This window comes from Adiantum capillus-veneris, chromosome 12 (assembly GCF_014529385.1).
Source record: "Adiantum capillus-veneris isolate H3 chromosome 12, ASM1452938v2, whole genome shotgun sequence".
Taxonomy (NCBI): domain Eukaryota; kingdom Viridiplantae; phylum Streptophyta; class Polypodiopsida; order Polypodiales; family Pteridaceae; genus Adiantum; species Adiantum capillus-veneris.
Window position 1 is genome coordinate 4,548,980 of NC_140942.1, and position 20,328 is coordinate 4,569,307.

The 20,328-nt window shown below is 44.2% G+C and overlaps 1 protein-coding gene across 7 annotated transcripts in view; it reads left to right on the forward strand.

The window, feature by feature from the left end:
- LOC147445236 (putative phospholipid-transporting ATPase 8) overlaps positions 1-20,328 on the forward strand; it is a 119,354-nt gene that overhangs the window by 85,350 nt on the left and 13,676 nt on the right. For 6 of the 7 annotated variants that reach the window (XM_086524796.1, XM_086524790.1, XM_086524792.1 and 3 more), the window contains 4 exons: positions 3,589-3,865; positions 3,961-4,049; positions 4,132-4,240; positions 4,396-4,605. In XM_086524796.1, coding sequence (XP_086380922.1) covers positions 3,589-3,865; positions 3,961-4,049; positions 4,132-4,240; positions 4,396-4,605 — 685 coding nt within the window. The remainder of the gene's footprint in view (positions 1-3,588; positions 3,866-3,960; positions 4,050-4,131; positions 4,241-4,395; positions 4,606-20,328) is intronic. The other variant, XM_086524793.1, reaches the window with a different exon arrangement.

Below are 20,328 nucleotides of genomic sequence, written 5' to 3' on the forward strand. Positions count from 1 at the left end.
TCGGTTCTCTTATTTGGTTGCGGAATGCTTGTTTTGACTTCTTGATAGGAATTTTCAGTTAGTTCATGCAAAAGCTTTCCAAGGTGCCTAGTTTCACCTTGAGCAACCTCTTTGGATCTTGCAGTTTTTGAAGGAGTTAAAAGTCATTGGGCATATGGTACAGACTTCAAGATTACTCTTCAAGGATGGAGTGATTCCAATTAAGGTGGAGATCCAGATTGAGGGCAGTCGACTAGAGGTTACACTTTTTCATTCGGAATAGGAGCAATCTCATGGAGCAGTAAGAAGCAGCCCATAGTTGCTTTACTTTCCATGGAGGCAGAGTATCGTGTTGCAGTGCTACATGTGAATTTTTTTTGGTCATGGAGGTTGCTTTTGGAGATTAGTCTTTTACAACAGATAACCACTCTGGACAACCAGAGTTGTATAGCTATTGCAAGGAGCCCGGTGTTTCGTGCTCGGCCCAAGCATATAGAGGTAGAGTATCACTTTGTTCGGGAGAAACCCCTGGATGGTACTATACGTCTTGAGTGCTGTTCTACGTAAGATAACCCTGTGGATATCTTCACCAAACCTATACCACAAGCGACCTTATCCCTTCATGGTAGCTCCCTTGGATTGGTTCCACAGTCCAAGAGATGAGAGGGGGTGTTAAGAGTTTCATCTTGTATTCGGTGGTGGCTCCGGTATCTCCTAGGAGGGCTGTTTTGTGGCTGTGCGCGGCCGTACTTGAGGTAGAGGTACCTTTCCCGGCGGTACAAGCCGTGTATGTGCCCCACCCAAAAGGCTGGCATGAGGCAGGGCCCTGGCCCCTGTTCCTAGGCTTTCTCAGGGTCACAGTCTCTGTTTTCCACAGTTTTCAGCCAAATAGGACACATTGGCACATATGTGCCAATTGGTACATCTATGCCAAGTGGAGTTTATGGCTGAGGTATCATTTTTTAAGAGAGCGCTCCCATTTTTGGCTCGTGGGCTGTAGAAATGTGAGTCGGGAGGGTCCATGTCGAGGGACCTCTTGGCCTCTTGTACACAGTGTGCATTAGCAGATATTGGGCAACGTTTTTGGATCAGATAGCCCTAGCACAACGTGCCGGGCGGCCAGTCTCCAGCCACAAAAGGATTCTCAGGAATCTTCCACTGCTGGCTGGCATTCTTGAGCACAACTGCTCCGGCCAGCCCTCCAAAAGTCCTTTTTTTTGAAGAGCTTCACTCTGATTGGATGGGAAGTGGACGCTGGCTATGGCTGGAACAGGTGGGGCGTGGACTACACCGGCGAGCCAGCCAGTTGCCGGCCAAAAAGGAAGAGGCACACGTAGGCTATCGTCCCTGTAGGATTCATTTTGGCTGGTCGGCTGCACTAGTTGTGCTCGTGCTAAGAGAGACTCTCCGCATTTGCTCTCTCCCTTCTCTGGTGTTTCCAGCTTTGGATTGCAGTTCTCTCTCTAGCGTTTTCATTTGTGGCAGCGTTTTCTCTCTCTACACTTGCACTCTCTCCTCTCTATCTCAACGCTATCATCTCCTACGTGCGCCCGTTGTTTGAGGCTGATTCTGAGGAGTTCCATCACGGTAGATCCGAGATCCGGTGGCTGCCTGTGAATGAACGGACTTGTACTCGCAATTGCAGACTTGATTGTCATCTGCTTCACCTTTATTAAAATTCGTGTGTGCACTACACCTCTCACCTGAAGCACATATGGCAGCCAAGAAAGGTTAAAAGCATCAATCCTGTCTTGTTTTGGTACAGCCATAGCAGGCATGCAGATCAGCTTTACTTCCCAGTGTTTTTGCAGCCTCCCTGGTATTTGTTGCTCGAGAGTTTGGCCAAGTCAGCCCCTCTAGCTAAGTTTTCCCTGCACTGCATCAGCATGAGAGGACTCATAGTTCTGGTCTTTTTGTAACCACAGTAGGACCTGTTTGTGGTGGCCAGTTTTCTTGAGGTTTCCAGTCAGAAACGAGCTTCAGAAGGCAGCCAATTGTGTATCCTACTAGGCCAGCAACTAGGAGCTAAAATGGCGATGCAAAGAAGTTGCCCTGCTTGTTCTACTGAAAGTACATGGGGGGTATCAGTAGTTATTGCCTTGACATATGAACACTTAACGCATGAACACTTGACATATGAACAAGTGTGCTTGTCCTTAACGGGATGAAACGAAAATTCATACACGTTTGAAACCATAAGGAGAAGGTAACTTCGTTAAAAAGAGTACGTTAAGTTAGTTGTGCCTGGTGATGATCATGAAATTTGAATGTTCCAATGCAAAGCTCTCTATCAAAGAAAGCAGAAGGAAGGTCAATTGGAAACTCCATAGGAAAGTGTTTTTTCGTGGAAGAAAAAGTATGATGGCGACTTCTGTTCAATCCACCAAAAAAATTGAAATTTTTGGTGCAAGGTGGTTCATCCATAAGTATAAACAGATAGAAAATATATGGGCTTACAATATTGCTCTAACTTTGGCATCCTTGTGTGCACACATAGATGACAGATTTTTGAGAGGGAGGGGAGTTTACACATTTAAAATGCATGGCCAAGTATACCACGATATTGGGCCTCTGATGCCTACTATTTGCATTAGAATATAGCCTAAAGTGTTACATCCTTGTTATTCATATATGGCATTTACGTTATGTTTGTATAGCTTGTCTAGAAGTGAAATCAAACATACTTGGGAAACAAACACAAACTAAGTATTCGAGAAAAGTGGTCTCCCAGAATTCTTCATACAGAAACCACATATTAATCAAAAGTGTTGTATTGGCAAATGTAGGATGTACTGGCTCTCAAAGTACCTTGGATATGAAACATGGGTGCAGCAGTCCTGGATTATTGGCTGCCTGTTTGTAACAATGGCGACCTTATGGGCCTCAAGAGGAAAGTTATATAACATGAGCTAACCCTCTGTGAGGCCCCCCTCCCCATGCACTGCGTATGATACCCCTATGTGAAGCAAAGTAAAACCTCACTTTCTAGTTTCTGCATTTCCAGTGTGACAGAAGCTATCTCCAAGCTGCTGGAGGATTTGCCACAAGTCTCACACGATTGCAAATGAAGCCTTTGCTCTCAGCAACTTCATCGATAGTGCTTACTATTAACTTTATTTATTGACTTTCTTTCAAAGTGCTTCTAAGAGCTTTCTGCTTTCCTAGTAATTCACGAGTAGTATCCTTTATGCTTTGCAAAGAAAGCCTCCTCCTTCCTGACTCATCTGCTGTACAAGGCTTGCTGCTTTTCTAGGCTTATCAATGCCTTGAGTTTCTTGCAAGTCCAGCCCTGATATCGCAGAAATTGACTGCCCAAACTGTTTGAAGGCTATATGAAATTGCATATGAGTTTTCTTCACCTGCATCAAAGTCTACCACTCAACTGCTTCCAGTTTTCCCTCAAGACAAAGCAGCATATCAACAATCAAGCTCAAACATCACTCGGGGATTCAGAGCTGAGAAAAACAGGGCAGGCCATGCTGGCAAGCAAGGATTAGTATATTAGGTTGTTTGTTGTTGGCTACTAATGTTCTTAGAAAGAAACTACCTAAAACTAGATTATGTTTATTCCTCCTGTTGTGTTAACATTTCTTCATGGTGTAATTTCAGTGTCATATTTGAAAGATTAGGGAAGGATGGGAAGGAGTATAAGAAAGCCACAACAGCCCATCTATCCTGTTATGCTGATGCTGGACTTCGGACTTTAGCTCTTGCCTATAGGAAGCTAGATACTTCTGAGTACGAGACTTGGAGTATCGAGTTCATGAAAGCAAAGACATATGTGGGTGCAGACAGAGATACAAAGCTAGATGAAGCTTCCGAACTTATTGAGAGAGACCTCATTCTGGTCGGGTGTACAGCTGTGGAGGACAAACTACAGAGAGGGGTACGAGTAAACCCCAATTCTCATGCTGGCAAAATCACACTTCTAAAAAAATGAGCATGAACCCTCACTTGCAACATCACACTTTTATGTTATAGGTGCCACAGTGTATTGACAAGCTCGCTCAAGCTGGCATTAAAATATGGGTTCTCACAGGAGACAAGCTCGAGACTGCTATAAATATTGGGTGTGGATGCTATACCTTAAGTCATTTGTAACTGCCAGTATGGTCATGAATTTATACTAAGGATTCACTGTGATTCGGACAGGTTTGCATGCAGCCTTTTGCGCCAAGGCATGACACAGTTAGTTGTCTCCCTGGAAAATGATGAAATGAAAATGGCAGAAGCACTAGGGAACAAGGAGCTTATCGGCAAGGTAAAATGTTTTTTTAATATCGTATTTACATGACAGCTAAATCCAAATTTGCTATCAAAAGAGAATGGAAAGGGGAGGTTTGCTTTGGGCAGCAGAGTTTATTTGCATGGTGTTACATGTCAAATTGTCTCTGATAGAGCTTGATTATTCTGAAGGTTTCTCAAGAAAGCACAAGGCAGCAGATCTTATCTGCAAAGCAACAAGTGGAGGAAGAGGAAGAAAGTGATGCAGCCTTTGCATTGATCATTGATGGAAAAGCACTTAATTTTGCTTTAGGGCAGGATCTAAAAGCTGATTTGATGGACCTAGCCGTAAAATGCAGCTCTGTCATTTGCTGCAGAGTCTCTCCAAAACAGAAGGCTATGGTTGGTGTGAAAAAAGTTTAATAGGCATCTTGCAACATTCTGGTGTTGGTTTCTTGAAAATGTTAGTTTTGCTAGATATTCACTAGTACTCATTGTAAGATTTCTGACATTGCACACAGACATCCATGGATTCCTGAGTCTATCTTGTAATGAGTAAAGAATAAGTCCATATAATAGTCATTGAGTAGTGCTTTTTTTACTATCATTGACATGGTGTGTGCCTGTTAATAAAAATAAAAAATTCTACTAAATTAACGTTTTGAGGGCACGTTCCCCAAGGTAAAGCATAGAAAATGACGAGTCCATCAGAGGGGGTGATCCAGATAAAATTGTGAACATTCAACTGCTTCTTGCTTTTCAGCCTCTGAGGTCTCCTAACATATACAATCCGATCAGACACAAGAGGTGGAAAGTCCTCCTTAGACTGTGTCATCGACACAGCAACAGGAATTTCATCTCTATCAACACTATCTAGGAGGGTAGAGATGATGGGTATTCCATCAGGCCTAGAAGAAGGTATTGTTTCTGAAGAAGGAACATTTGAAGAAGGTGTAATTCCAACTGTGGTATCTGTGCACCTTCAAACCATGAAATGCTGAGGCACCTTTGACTCCCTCAGTCATTCACTCTTTTGGTCTCATAGGTCATTTAGGCTTTTTGCAAGAGTAAAAAAGCATTCCGTTTCATTCTCTCTCATCATTTTCACTCTTTCAGAGGGAGGGACATCATTTTCTATTCAGAGACGCATCAGAGCCCAAAGAGCACACTCCGAAGGGTGATTGGGTACAGATGGGAGAGCACATGTAGACAAATGGCTCGTAATGAGCACACCCAGCACCTCCAGTTCAGATCAGGCAACCAGATAGACTACAACGCCTTCAACAAAAACCACTGCATGGCAAAATGGTTGTGCAACAACCAGATAAGGCAATCATGCCTTATCCAACTCCTTTCATTGCCTACGAAACATCACAAACAGATGTGGATACCATAACAGATGGCTGTGTCGCCAGTATGATGTCTGGCTGGAATACAGTTGTCCATGCTATGGGACAATTAGTTGAAGCCCAGCAGAAAGCTCCAGGCTCTGTAGTTATGGCCCTTCAAACTGAACTTCAGGAGACTAAGACAGAGTTAAAGAAGGCCAAGAATGAACTGGCTGAGCTTAGACAGAAGATGCTGCAGATGGCCATTGAACTTAATAATGATGCCAGAATCATGGCTGCTTAGCAACACGACATAGACAAGTCACAAGATTCAAAAGGAAAAGCAGCGACTGATTGAGGAAAAGAGGTTTGCTGAAGAAGTCACATCAGGTGCAGGGAAGCGAAAAAGTCTGCTTTGAAGTCTTTGATGCATAGTTACAGGGAATGGCCATTTTTAGGTCTCCGTTCCCCGTTCCTATCTCAAATTCCTGTTCCGGATCCTCTTCCGTGTTTCAAACGCGAGTATCCGAAATAGGGAATGGCATTTTATGCATGTTGCCGTTCCCCGTTCCCCGTTCTGATTTTCCGTTCCGGGTAACTATGCTTTGATGGCCAATCACTATACCCTGAGGCAAGCAATTACCGAAAAAAACATTTACCAATCTTTAGTGGACATTGCTGATCCAGAAGGAAACCTTACACTGAATATGGAAGATATGCAAAGTCTACTTGAATCTATGAAATCAGACTTAGAGGAGAAATCAGAGCAATATACTGGTGCTCTTGTTAATCAGGTCTTAGTTGAGTAGATTAAGAATCAAGACGCCAATGAAGAGGAAGAAGACCAAGAGGATGACGAAGACCAGGGGGAGAACACTGTAGCCGTTCATGAGGATGACGACGACGACGAAGATGATGACCAGTCACGTCCAGACTCAACAACTGGAGGAGATCAATCCACACAAGATACTGGTTCAACCAGTGAGGCTGACAAGTCTAGGACCACACTAAAAATCAGAGTCAGTCTGACCAGCATCAGACTCGAGACCAATCTCAGACACAGGGCCATACTGGTTCCCAGCAGGCGGCAACACAGCAGGCCATTGTTCAATATATAGCAGGAACCAGGACAAGGGTAAGAGAAGGCTAGTGGAGTCCAGTTCAGATTCCGAATCTGAACAGGGTCATTCGATTGAGTTGCTAACTTCAAATAAGGCTCTGAGACGACAAAAAGCACTTCAAATTCAAGAATTCCTTGATGATGAAATATCCTACTGGGATCTGGTGCGCTTTCAGATGTTGTTTGTGGGAGCCAGAAGAATGGTTAATTCTTGCAAATCAATTAGTTACCACAACCAGCAACTCTGTCAGCTACCTCAACATCCAAGTTGCATTCAAGTCCTGGAAAGAATCTTCAAATGGTGTGTCACGAAAAAAGACCTTGTGGTCAATCCTTATCTCCACAACCCCTCCACAGTCAATCTCAAATTTCTTGGCTTAGAGTTGGAAATGCTCTCATGAAATAAGCCAACATACAAGTGTATGAAAGACATGATGGCATAGATAAAAGAAGTACTGATCTAGCTTTAGAGTGCCAGAAAGATTTTAGAGCAGAAAGTTCAGCTCCTTCTAGAAAACAATGCCACTTCTAGTAGAGGGGCCAGAACCAGATCGAGTGTGGGAGAACAAGAGAAAAATCTTAAGAGCGTATTCCACCTGGTAAAGATCAACAAGGAAAATGATGCAGCAAGAGAACCAGGTGGTAATGAAATTTTTGGAGTTTGTCCCAGATTCACCCACATTGCTAGATTGTTGACGAGATCAGAGAGTGGTATGAGGAAGTCACCACCGAATGGACCGCCTGGAAGCAAGTGCTGACCGATGCCTTAAAGAAAGATCTGGTCTGTGATCTGATTCAGGCAATTCAGAATTTCCAGATCAAGATGGGCCAGTGGAAGGTGCAGCTCTGGTGACTGATAAAGCTTACAAACCAACTCCTACAGCTAACATTGGAAGCTTCTAAGATTCCTGAGAAGGAACTGGCCAACAAAGCATCCTACGAACCCGAGTTCAGAGAGATGGTTTGTAACAAACTTGGACACCCCAAGTCAAGATTCTGTCGCGACACAACAGAGATTCACTTCAGAACACTTCACAAATTTAAGAGTCGACACGGCGCGCCGGTGTAGTTCCGTGCCGAGAGATGTTGGCCCCAAAGACTGTCGCCTCTTACAATATTTCTTTTATATTAAATCTTTGAGCAAAGTACACTTCCCGCGGGTGCTCGCTCTCAGACTCTGCGTCCAGATGCTCTGAGAAGTGAGCCCCCCTTGGGTCACTTATAAAGGTTTACAAGGGTTGCTAAAAGCAGAACCCCAAAAGCATTAAAACTCAAAAGCAATGTTTTCCAAAATCAACTTGGCTAAAATCTGCCACAAAAACAGTAGTGTGATTGCGGAAATCCGTATAGCCAGACCATGTCAGAAGCCAGCGTAAAACGGGGAAGTCCATACGCTGCCACGTCAGCTAGTCAGTGCAGAAGCCGGAAATCCGTACGCTGCCACGTCGCTCTCTTCCACGTCAGCCTGTCCATACCAGCAGGGCTGCTGTCCACAAGGTCATGCCACGTTATCAGTTTGTGACATACCCCCTCGATTACGCCTGCAAAACAGACAGAGGCCATAAATTGTCTCAGTAGACACCGACTCTAGTACCGACACACTAGATACGACACATCTTGCACTTGTACAAAGATGACATGCACATCACAGGACATCACATGACAAATCACGGAAAGAAAATTTATTCCAAATCTAAGACCATGACTGCTAGCAACGTATTTAGTAACCGCATCTAGATCTATCCTGGACCTCACTGATGCCGGATTAACTGATCCTTATTGCGATCATGTCTATAGAGATTTATGAGTCCGAAATGTTGCAGTCATTTCGTCTTTCAGTTCCTGCACTCAAACAAGTCAAATGAGAGAGTACAAATTAATCATATTCAATTTCGGGAATTCCGTTTCATAAAGGCATTCAGCAGAATACTGTCAACCCATCAATATCCCTGAAACCTAAAGGGGACATCAATGGCCTTATTCAATTGAGGTAATTTACTGACAAAGGAAGAGCGGAGTGACTCCCCTCTTGTGCAGACCCGCTGCACCAGATTCAACCTTGCCAAGTTCGGGGTTCTATCGGAGTAGACTATGCCAAACCGAATGCTTCAAGATAAAGTTCCAAAATCGGAGGAGTATCTGCTATGTCCTCCTCCTCCATCCACTTCGCATCTAATGCGGGTTAGTTCTTGAATTTAACTAAGAATTGCCGAATCACTTTACCTTTCAGCTTTCTTTCCTTGTGTGCCAAAACCTGTTTAGGAACAAGTATCTCCTCGCTCTCTTCCACTTCAGGTTGCTCATCAGGCTCCCCATCAACTGGCACCTCACCTTTAAAAGGTTTCAAGAGACTCACATGAAATGCATTGTGAATCTTCCAAGTATCGGCCAACTTGAGTCGAAAGGAGACATCATTTATCTTTTCTTTAATCTGGGGAGGGCCATAATACCTCATGCTAAGCTTTGGAAAAAGCCGCTCCTTTCCTTTTTGTTTCCTTAGGCATGCCTACTCAAAACGTAAGAGCACCCAATCATCTTCCTTCAATTTCAAATCTTGTCGATGTCGATCTGCTGTCTTCTTATGTCGTTCTTGAGATTTCTCTAAAGCCTCCCGGACCTTGGCAAAAGCAGTGTCCAAGTCCCTTGTGTACTGTTCGGCTTCAAAAATCTTGTCTTTAGTGTCGAGAAAGGGTGGAACCTTCGGAGCACCTTCAATTATCTCAAATGGCGCCTTCGACGGAAGAGTGAACTGTGTTATTGTAGGCAAATTCCATTTTTTTTTTTTCCCATTGAGTCTTCTGATCAGAGATGTAAGACTTTAATAAATCCAGAACAGCTGAATTTGCAATCTCAGATTGCCCATCTGTCTGCGAGCGGAATGGTGACGAGAACTGTAACCTCGTGCCAATGTTCTCCCAAAAGCCCTCCAAAACAAACTCGTGAATTGGGGATCTCTATCGGAGACTATTGTCTCAGGCATGCCATGTAATCGAAATATCTGTGCAATAAACAGTCTCGCTAAATGGTTCAGCTTGACTGTTTTCTTCATTGGAATGAAGTGAGCTTGCTTGCCATCGTGTCCACTCTATGTCTTTGGGGGATCAAAGATGAAATCCATTGGAATACTTTCCCAAGGGCGGGTGGGAATGGGTAAAGGCTGTAGTAATCCCTGTGCCTTATGCCTGTCAAACTTGACCGTCTGGCATACTAAACAATTGCGAACAAAGTCGTCCACGTCCTTCTTGAGTCTCGGCCAAAAGAAATAACGCTCCTCACCTTTCAAGGTGGTGTCAATGCCGCGGTGACCCGACACTCAGTCAAAACCTTTTCCCTCGACGGTTGTGTAACACACAACATTGTTTTCTTAATCAAGTAGCCATACCGTATGGAATACCCTGATACTATCTCCCCATTCTGTATCCGAGTAAACACATTGAAGAAAATCCGGATCGGTGGTGTACTTATCAACCATATCCTTGAAGCTTCTATGATGAATCGCGGAAATAGCCAAGACGGGGCTTCCGAGACAATGCATCTGCCACTAAGTTTTCTGTCCCTAAACATGGACAATCTAGAAGTGAAACTGTGACAAGATGTTAGCCCACCACATCTGCTTTTCTGAAAGCTGCTTCTGTGACAAGAAGTAGCGTAGACTCTGATGATCAATAAAAACGGTGAAATCGGCTCCGAGTAGATAATGTCGCCATTGATTAAGAGCATGGATCATTGCCAATAGCTCTTTTTCGTAAATTTGTGCTACCAATTTTGGCCTTAAAAACATTCTGCTTTAAAAGCAATCACATGGCCTTCTTGCATCAAGACCGCTCCTAAACTACGACCACAAGCATCACTAGAAACTTCGAATGGCTTTTGCAAGTCTGGCAAAGCTAAGACTGGTCTAGTAGTCAGTTTTCCCTAAGTGTCTAAAAGGCAGTCACCTCTGTCCGTCCCCAGGAGAAAGGGACTCCTTTCTGAGTCAATATGTGCAAAGGCAAAGCTATCTCTGCAAACTTCCGAATGAACCGCCGATAGTAAGAAATTAGAATACAAGCCCAAAAAAAGCTTGTAACTTCATGAACATTCTTCAAGTCAGGCAAATCACGGAGAGTCTCACTTTTGGTTGGATCCATTTGTACTCCTGCTTAAAACTCTCTGAAAATCCCAAAAGTCGTCGAAAGCTGTCATGCAGACGTCTCCAGGAGCAATTCAAATCTGATGATAATTACTCTTCATATCAATTTGGCAAGTAGAATTTTGAAGTCTGTCAAGTATATCATTGATCCTTGTAATGTGGAAATCTATTTTGGTTCATTGTTTCTTTATTTTGGCCTTGGCTAACTCTGTAAGGTGGCCGGTTCGGTGGTGTACTACCAAGAATTAGTCATGTGATCTTCAGGACGTAAAGGAGGCAACTCGCTTTGTACGCCTTTAGAGAAACAGTCAGCCCCTATTGTAGAAAATCTTGTCGTTCCTTTTCAAGGTCAAACATATTCGACCTTCAATCATCATTCAGTTCTCTCAAGAAAATCGAGTAAAGAAAGTGAATTTCATCAAGTACAATATCTTTGCCCTTCATTTGTCAAAGTCGCTTTCTTAGCCCGATTGTGGTACCAAGGGATTCCTCAGAGGAAATCACACCCTTCCAAAGGCATGATATAAAAGTCCTCGTGCCCTAAACACCCCTGACATCGCAAACGAAGTTGTCCAATGGTCGGTGTAATGGAAACATCCTTTCCGGATGCCAATAGAACTGCCTCCGCCTGTGGCCTCAGCCTGTCGAGTGTAATTCGAACTCTAGCCGCCAATTCAAGTGAAAAGAAGTTGGCCTTGGCTCCTCCATCAAAGAAAAATGAGGGCTTCATGATCTTTCACTTTGCCCCATGTGCGACAAAGTTTTGTACTTTCGTTCATCTGATTCAAGTCGGTCCCCACGCAATGTGGTCCCAGTTCTGCTTTCATCTTTCCTTTTTTCTCCGCACTCGGCTATTGCTCTATAACTCTCAAGTTAATCTTCTGGTGGTTCTTTGGTTCATCTTCTTTTCAAGAGTTCTTGTCCATCTCTTTCGGCGAGTACAGTTTTCGTTTTTCAGCACTCGTCCGTCCTTCCTGCTTTCCTCCCGACCTGAGAAGAGAAGCAATGGCCACACGCCATCTCGAGTAAATCTTATCAATCATGTAATTCTTCAGGTGTTTTCAATCTCGGGTCTCTAGAGTACTTAACAATTTGTTCACACGTATACCAATCTGCAGTTGACGTTTGTACTCCGTTCTGGCAAACTTTTCCGCCGAAGTTTTTTTTGTTCAAAGCTTCATTTTTTTCTTCAATTCCCGCGCCGGATTTTTCAACTTTTCTTTGCCTTCCCACTGAGAGGTGTTATCTCTGTCAGATTTCTCTACGAGAAACCATGTGTAATCTGGGATTTTCTATGGCTTTATGCCCTGTAAGACAGAGCGATGAAGACAAGAGCGCGCTCGATGTGCGATGTGCGAAGGGTTGGAATGGCTAATGAGTCCGGGGTCGGAACACGAAGATTCTTTCACAAAAACCTGTGTGTGCTGCAAAAAGGATCGGATCCTTTGTAGAAGAAGAATCTTTTTGTGCTCTGATGTCACTGTAACAAACTTGGACACCCAAGTGAAGATTCTGTCGCGACACAACAGAGATTCACTTCAAAACACTTCACAAATTTAAGAGTCGACACGGCTCGACATAGTTCCATGCCAAGAGATGTTGGCCCCAAAGACTGGCGCCCCTTTCGGTATTTCTTTTATATTAATCTTTGAGCAAAGTTCACTTCCCGTGGGTGCTCGCTCTCAGACTCTTCGTCAGATGCTCTGAGAAGTGAGCCCCCCTTGGGTCACTTATAAAGGTTTACAAGGGTTGCTAAAAGCAGATCCCTAAAAGCATTAAACTCAAAAGCAATGTTTCCCAAAAATAACTCGGCAAATCTACCACAAAAGGCAGCAGCGCTGATTGCGGAAATCCGTACAGCCAGGCCACGTTAGCAACCAACGGAAAACGTGCAAGTCCGTACGCTGCCACGTGGCACTCTGCCACGTCAGCCTGTCCGTACAGCAGGGCTGCTGTCCACAGGGTCATGCCATGTCACGTGCACATCTAACCCTATGTGCATGTAGACAAGCTACGTTTGGTCCAGGGTTCAGTCAGCTTAGGAAGTGTTCTGGCACCTTTGTGATTCTGTTCGCAGGCCGTGCATGTCCAGGCACTTAGAGTAGTTGCATATCCTCTGGTTGCACACAACATGATCATCAAAATTACAGTAAGTAGCCATCATGAGCATTTTACAGTACACGAAACCCATTTTTCCTATTTTAGCCATTTCACTTATTATTAATAAGTGATTGTTGGGAAACTGGGTAGGGCAAATTTGTCAAGTTAATATAAAAGAAACTTGACAGTCACTTAGAGAAGCAGAAGAAACCGAGAGAGCCCAGGTAGAATCTAGTGTTTCTCCTTAGCAAGACCCCAGCAAAACCAGCGTTTGCAGATCAGCCTACCAACGTTTTTGATCAGCCAACATCAGCGTTTTGATCAGCCTGCATCAGCATTTTTACACAGCTTATGCCAGCGTTTTCAGCAGATAAAATCAGCAACCTGCAGTAGTGCAGTGTTTTTCAACAACGTTTTCCAACCAGATGTGTTTTTCAGCCAGCAATAGCCACGAATTCAGCCACTGAAGTCAGCGTTTTCAGCCAGCCGTCATCAGCCTTGTCGTCGCCCTCTTCTCCGATTTAGATCGTCATTGCATCATAGCATCAACACCTTTGTACCAGATTTGTGCAATCAATAGCATAAACTTCTCTTGCCATTGATAGAGGGGCCCTTGGAGGAGGGTTTGACAACAGTCTGGTGTCGTATTCTTCTCTCTATCTCTCTCTCAGACTCAGCACCTTCATTCACAGTGTCTTTTCACTTTGTTAGCGATCATTTGCACTCTCTCATTAAAGGAACGAAAGGCTCTCCCTTCCATAAGTAAAAGGAACCCTTGAGCACAGTTTGGAGCACTCATCTTGAGCAAAGTTCAACATTCGCTTCCGCTGCACCTTACATGCCAAGTCATCAAGTCATCAGTTTGTGACATGGTTGAAATTCTGTTTGAGGCTAGAATCAAATGTAATCAGCCACTACCTCAGGGGTGGATTCACACTGTCTCATTATCATAAGTTGGCCAGAGCCCCGCCTAATCAGAGGCAAAAGAACTTCATATGACCGTGACACAAAGAAGTGGAATGCACTAACACCATATGAAGCTGAAATGAAGACAGTCAGAAAAGAGCAGCCGGAGCAAGAGGCACTGTACCGCCTAATTCAGAAGGAGAACACGGGGCCTGGCCCAAGCGCTTCAGAACCATACAAAGTACTGTATAAAGCTCCAAAAGAGAAGGCACCAAACAAGAAGAAGCGTGTTCGATGAACTGACACTGGTTGGTTGTTCACTGGCAAATTTTGGTATACACCAAAATCTAAGAAAGGGGAGAAGGAATGTTAACGGTTAGAACGGCGGCCAGACTGGGGCGCCTAGGCTGGTAACTGCCAAAATCAGTTACTGGGTAACTGACACAGGGAACAGGCAGTCGGAGAGCTAGTAGAGAGCTATAAATAGGGTCCATTACTTCATTTGCAGGGACCTAATACCGGATCCCTTCCTCAATCCTAAGCCTAGTGTTACCGCACACTCTTAGCTAAGAGCTGTTCATGCTTTGTAATTCTTATTAAGAAGAAGGCTTGTCTCACTGACTACACTTGTGTACAATTGTCTGATCTGAATAATACAACTCTAGTTTCAGTTCTCAGTTTCTGTGTCAATCTCTTTTCAGTTTGTCTTATCTTTCATTTATTGTCTGGTCTGATCTGAAGCTTATGTCTGGTTTGAACTAACTCTAACTATCAACTTGGAATAGCTGTCTGAAAGTGTCTAACTCATTCCACATGGCCTCAAAAACAGAAACTAGTAAGCTGCCTAGGAACATCCTTACAGAGTGAGACAAAGGAAAACTCCACCCAATGTGGCCTCTATTCGTGATAGCATTGGAGGCAGTACGATAAAATGCAACAACACCTCTGATCATTGTAAGGGAAACCGATCCTCTGCCCAGTGCCCTCCAAAGAAGCCCAATCGACTCTATAATAAGCCTTCTTAAAATCACGAAGCATGATAGCTACTAACGTGGCCACTCAATTGTCTCATGAAAAAGATGGAGTAGCAGGAGTCAATGTCATGCCAGAGGCAACTAGAGTGAAGCTGGCATGTGCATGGTAGCCACGCCATTCGCTTTGAGAATGGTTCTCATCAAAAAGGTGTCCCAACCTAGAGGGATGGTGGATTCAATACGGATGGAGGTCGGAGGTGTGAAGTTTTTTGCATCTGTCCTAGTGCTGGATGTGATATAGTATGTTGTTGGGCAAGCCATGCCTCAAAGCAATGAGGGCCTTACATGATTGATGGACTATTGAGATTACTCTGCAAATAGGAAACAAGGGTGTGGTGGTGGAAACAAACTCAGTTGGGTTGGCAAGCACACTAAGACCTTAGGAAATGTACCCCATCAAATCTACAAAGTAGGTACTTAGAGAATTGAGGGCGTTGAACATCATTCTGATCATAAACTGAAAAAAGACCAGGGGAAAATCCCTCCCCCAAAGGGAGCAAAAAGTGCCATGGCCACCTAAGGAAGGGAGAGGATGACAATTGCCTCTGAAAGATAGGCACTTCCTACACAGTATTCTCTACATGTGTACCTCAAAACCCAAGATGAGTAGTAGGCCCTAACAGTGTGCGCAATTAAGGCAGGGGGTTGCCCAATGAAAGATATGCACTTCCTACAAAAGTACTCTCTGTATCTGTGCTCCAAAACCCAAGATGAGTAGTAGGTGCTAGGAATGTGCACGATTAAGAGTAGGGTTGCCCAATGACTACCCAAAGTCGAGCCGAAACCCGGGCCTAAACCCACCAACAAGCACCATTTGCAAATGAAACAAACTTGGACACCCCAAGTCTGGAATCTGTCACGACACCAGAGAGAAAGATATACACTTCCTACAAAAGTACTCTTTGTATCTGTGCTCCAAAACCCAAGATGAGTAGTAGGTGCTAGGAATGTGCACGATTAAGAGTAGGGGTGAAACTGGCCCGTGGGGCGGTAGGCGTTGGCTTTCACCCGAAATTCTTTACTTTAGACACACAGAGAGAACGTGCAAGGAAACTTGTGACGGGAATTAACACTTAAGCACACACATGGCTTGGAAGCTAGAATGCTCCGACCAGGCGCCGACAACCTGTAGGCCCCAAAATTGGCGCCCCTTTTGGTATTTCTTTATTCTTTGAGAGGGTAAATTACAAAGTAGAGTCCCGGGGAACCCTTTACCGTATCCCTCTAGATACTACCTGATTTGGCCAAATTTCGGCAATTTCGGCAGCATAACATCCCAAAAACTTGCGCGAAACCAATTCCCCTGCTAGAACTCACTTCCACTGGCGTATACCCTCTGATTCCAGCCCAAAAGCAGTAAATTCAGCTCGCTGTATTTACTGGTTTTTGCCCTGTTTTCAGCCCCAAACAGTCCCCTAGCTGTCCTCTGTCAATGGGGCACGATTCCCAAGGGTTCTGGCGTCCGTATGGCTGAAAAACAGTCAATTTTCTGCGCATACACCGCGCTGAATTTGCACCTGTACGGTGAGGTTATGACCCTCACCGGTGCCTGCTTTGGAGTAGCAGCTAGCTACCCCTGTTCTTGCTCAAGGAGGCTCTTGCCTCAGCACAAAAGCATGAACCCACACAGCTGTATATCAGTCAAATAAAGAGCCCTCTTGTGGGGCATCACATAACTGCACGTAGGGGAGAGAGAGAGAGTAGTGTGTAGCGTGCAGGGCATCACTCCTAGCACCACACTGTACATGAGAGGGAAAGAAAGCACTCCATAGCTCTTAACCTGTGACAAAAACCAAAATGAGGCCTCTCCCAGCATAAAATTCAGCGCCCATTTTTCTGTAAGAGGCGAGTCCGTGAGAATCTGCCACTTCGCGCATTTACAAGCATTTTCCTGTTTCGGGTTTTCCGCTTAAAAATCTCTCGACTGGTTGTCCAGTTGACTTCGCGGCAGAGTTGTAAAATGTTCCCCTAGTCATACCGGAGGTAATGACGCGAACACATTTCACGGCCCAAAATAGCAGTTCCCTAAATTTTAGGAAATGATTCCGTTGGGCTCCCACTCATCTGACCATCTATCCTCATTGGGACCACATCCAAAAGTGCAATGTGGCCCAACTGTCGGATACTTTCTATTGGTAGTCCCACCTTGACTTTGTGCCTTTATTGAGTTCACTTCCTAGTATCCACCAACTTGCTAAGTGCGACGGGGGGACCTACATGATCTTGCTCTGAGCCTAGACATCCTCTTACTACGAATTCCAATGCCGACCACTTCCCGTCTGCAGGTGAAACTACTGTTCACATTGGCCATACAATGTCCAACCGTTTGCTACTTAAAAAGGAGGGCCTCAAAAATAAAACAAAAATCGTTGGAAAGAAACCAACAACTAAGGTTAGCAGTTGCCACGTCCTCGTGACATAGTTAACAGCTGCCACGTCCTCGTGACATACTCCCCTCTTGAAATCGCAAACGTCCTCGATTGCATGCCATAAATACACGCCATTGATGATCTTGTGCTATGAACACTCTTTTATCATATCATGTATCCGCAAGAAAGGTCGTACACATAGATACAAATGACTCAATGAGACCTTCATACTTGTGTCATTTCCATCTATTACACTGAATTCATACGTACATTTGATGTGCTAGCTCTATCACTACCCCTCCTTTGCACACGTTGGGTTGGGGGAACTTGGGGCATAAGTAGGTTGTAACCCAAAGGCTTCAAGGTAAAGCTGCAATACATTTTGTGACTCTGACTGTTCATGCTCTTCCATCCACTTTGCATCCATAGGCGGATAGTTCTTGAACTTCACCAAATAGCGTCTTGCAACTTGTCCTTTAACTTTTTGGTCCTTATGTGCCAAAACTTGCTCAGGTAGCAGGATCGCATCAAGTTCCTCAACTTCTGGATGATCCTCATCTGGCTTATCTTTTGGCACATCACCCACGAAGGGTCTTAAAAGACTCACGTAAACGCGTTATGAATCTTCCACGCATCAGGCAATTTCAGCCTGTAAGCCACATCGCTGATCTTGTCAAGCACTTGAAAAGGCCCATAATAACGCATATTGAGCTTAGGAAACAGTCGTTCCTTGCCCTTCATCTTCTTTAACCTTGCCTTTTCGAACCTTAACAATACCCAATCACTAGGTGATAACAGCAATTCACGACGGTGACGATCAACAGCCTTTTTCTGCTTTGCCTGAGTCTTCTCCAAGGCAACTTTAATTTTCTTATACATTTCATCCATGTTCTCAACATATCGATCTGCCTCAAAGATCTTGTCCTTTGTATGCAAAATGGGAGGAATTTTTTGGCCGCCTTCAACAATCTCAAAAGATGCTTTGCTAGTTGACAAATGCACCATATTATTGTACGCATACTCAAGCATGGGCAAATACTGTTCCCACTTGCCCTTATTATTTGACACATAGCATTTTAGCAGATCTAAGATAGTAGAATTAGCCTCTTCTGACTGTCCATCAGTTTGTGGATGAAACGAATACGAGAACTTGAGCGTAGTGCCCATGTTCTCAAACAATCCTCTCCAGAACAAACTGGTCATGCGAGGATCACGATCACTGACAATCGATTGTGGCATACCATGGTACTTAAACACATTGTACATGAACAAGCGTGCCATCTGATCAGATTTTATCTTCTTCCTGACAGGGATAAAATGGGCCTGCTTGCTAAACCTGTAGATAATGCTCCATATACCATCATTCCCTGTTGGCGTTCTTGGAAGATCAAAGATAAAGTCCATAGCAATGCTTTCCCATGGCTTATCCGGAATCGGCAGTGGTTGTAACAGCCCTGGTGCCTTTTGCCTATCAAACTTGACCTTTTGGCAAACTATGCATGCTCGCACAAAGGCATCCACATCTCTCCTCAAGGTAGGCCAATAGAAGAAGTCTCTACCGCTTTAACTGTCGCATCAATGCCACAATGCCCTGCATACGGTGGGACATGACTCTCTTCCATGACCTTATGTCGCAGTGGCCTAGTGACACAAAGTCTACCATGCATCATCATAAAACCATCTCTGAGGAGGTAGTGCTCGTGATGTTGCCCCTCTTGTAACTGTTCAAAGATCCTTGCAAAATCTTCATGAGCCGTATACTGCTCCTTCGTGTCATCTAGCTCATGATGATAAGGAATTGACACAGCTGAATTTTGTGGCTTCCTTGATAACGCATCAGCCACAACATTCTTCTTGCCTTCCACATGCATAATCTGGAAGTGGAACATAGAAAGAATATTTGCCCATCGCATATGCTTTTCAGATAACTTTGACTGTGTCAAGAAGTATTGCAAGGTCTGATGATCTGTTTGGACAACAAAATTAGCACCTAAGAGGTAGTGCTTCCGGCTAGAAAGCGCATGAATCACGGCCAAGAGCTCTTTCTCATAGATTTGCATAGTCCTCTCTGGCCCTTGCAAAATTCGGCTTTCATAAGCTACTACTTGTCCATCTTGCATTAGCAGTGCTCTGATGCTACTGCCACACGCGTCACACTGGACCACAAATGACTTCTTGAGATTTGGCAAAACAATTACTGGATCTGAAGTCAACTTTTGCTTTAAGAGACTAAAAACTGAAATCTCTTTATGGGTCCATCTGAAAGTGACCTCTTTCTTTTGCAAAGCATGAAGAGGCGATGCTATCTCTGCAAAATTCCTGATAAACCTTCTATAGTAGGAACATAATCCCAAGAAGCTTCTGACATCGTGCATAGTCTTCAAGTCTGGCCATGTCTCAATAGCTTCGACCTTTGTGGGATCCATTCTGATACCATCCTTTGAAACTATGTGGCCAAGAAAGTGGATCTCTTCCAAGAAGAATTCACTTTTCTTAGGATTGACAAGTAGCGTGTGACTGAGCAACTCTTCGAACACAATGGTCAAGTGACGCCTATGCTCCTCTTTATTCTTCGAATAGACTATCATGTCATCGAAGAACGTCCCAACAAACTGTTAATGCGAGCTGAAAATCCGGTCCATCATTCTGTTGAACGTGGCAGGAGCATTTGTTAGCCCAAACGGCATCACTAGAAACTCATAAAGACCAAATGTCGTTCTAAACGCAATCTTGTGCACATTCTCTGGCCTTATACGAATCTGATGGTACCCACTCTTAAGGTCTATCCTGCTGAAAATTGTAGCACTCTCTAAACGGTCGAGAATATCATCAATTCGAGGAATAGGAAACCTATTCTTGATGGTATTCTTATTCAAGCACGATAATCAATACACATGCGCCATGAACCATCCTTCTTCTGCATTTGGAGCACTGGGGAGCAAAAGGGTGAAGAACTAGGCTGAATCAGCCCCTTCTCTAATAACTCCTCAACCTGGCCCATAATCTCTTTCTGTTGCACCACGCTAAACCTGTAGGGAGGTTTATTTGGTGGGCTACACCCTGGCACCAAATCTATCCGATGGTCCTTAGGTCTCTCTGGCGGCAATTGCGACGGTAATGAATCAGAAAAACAGTC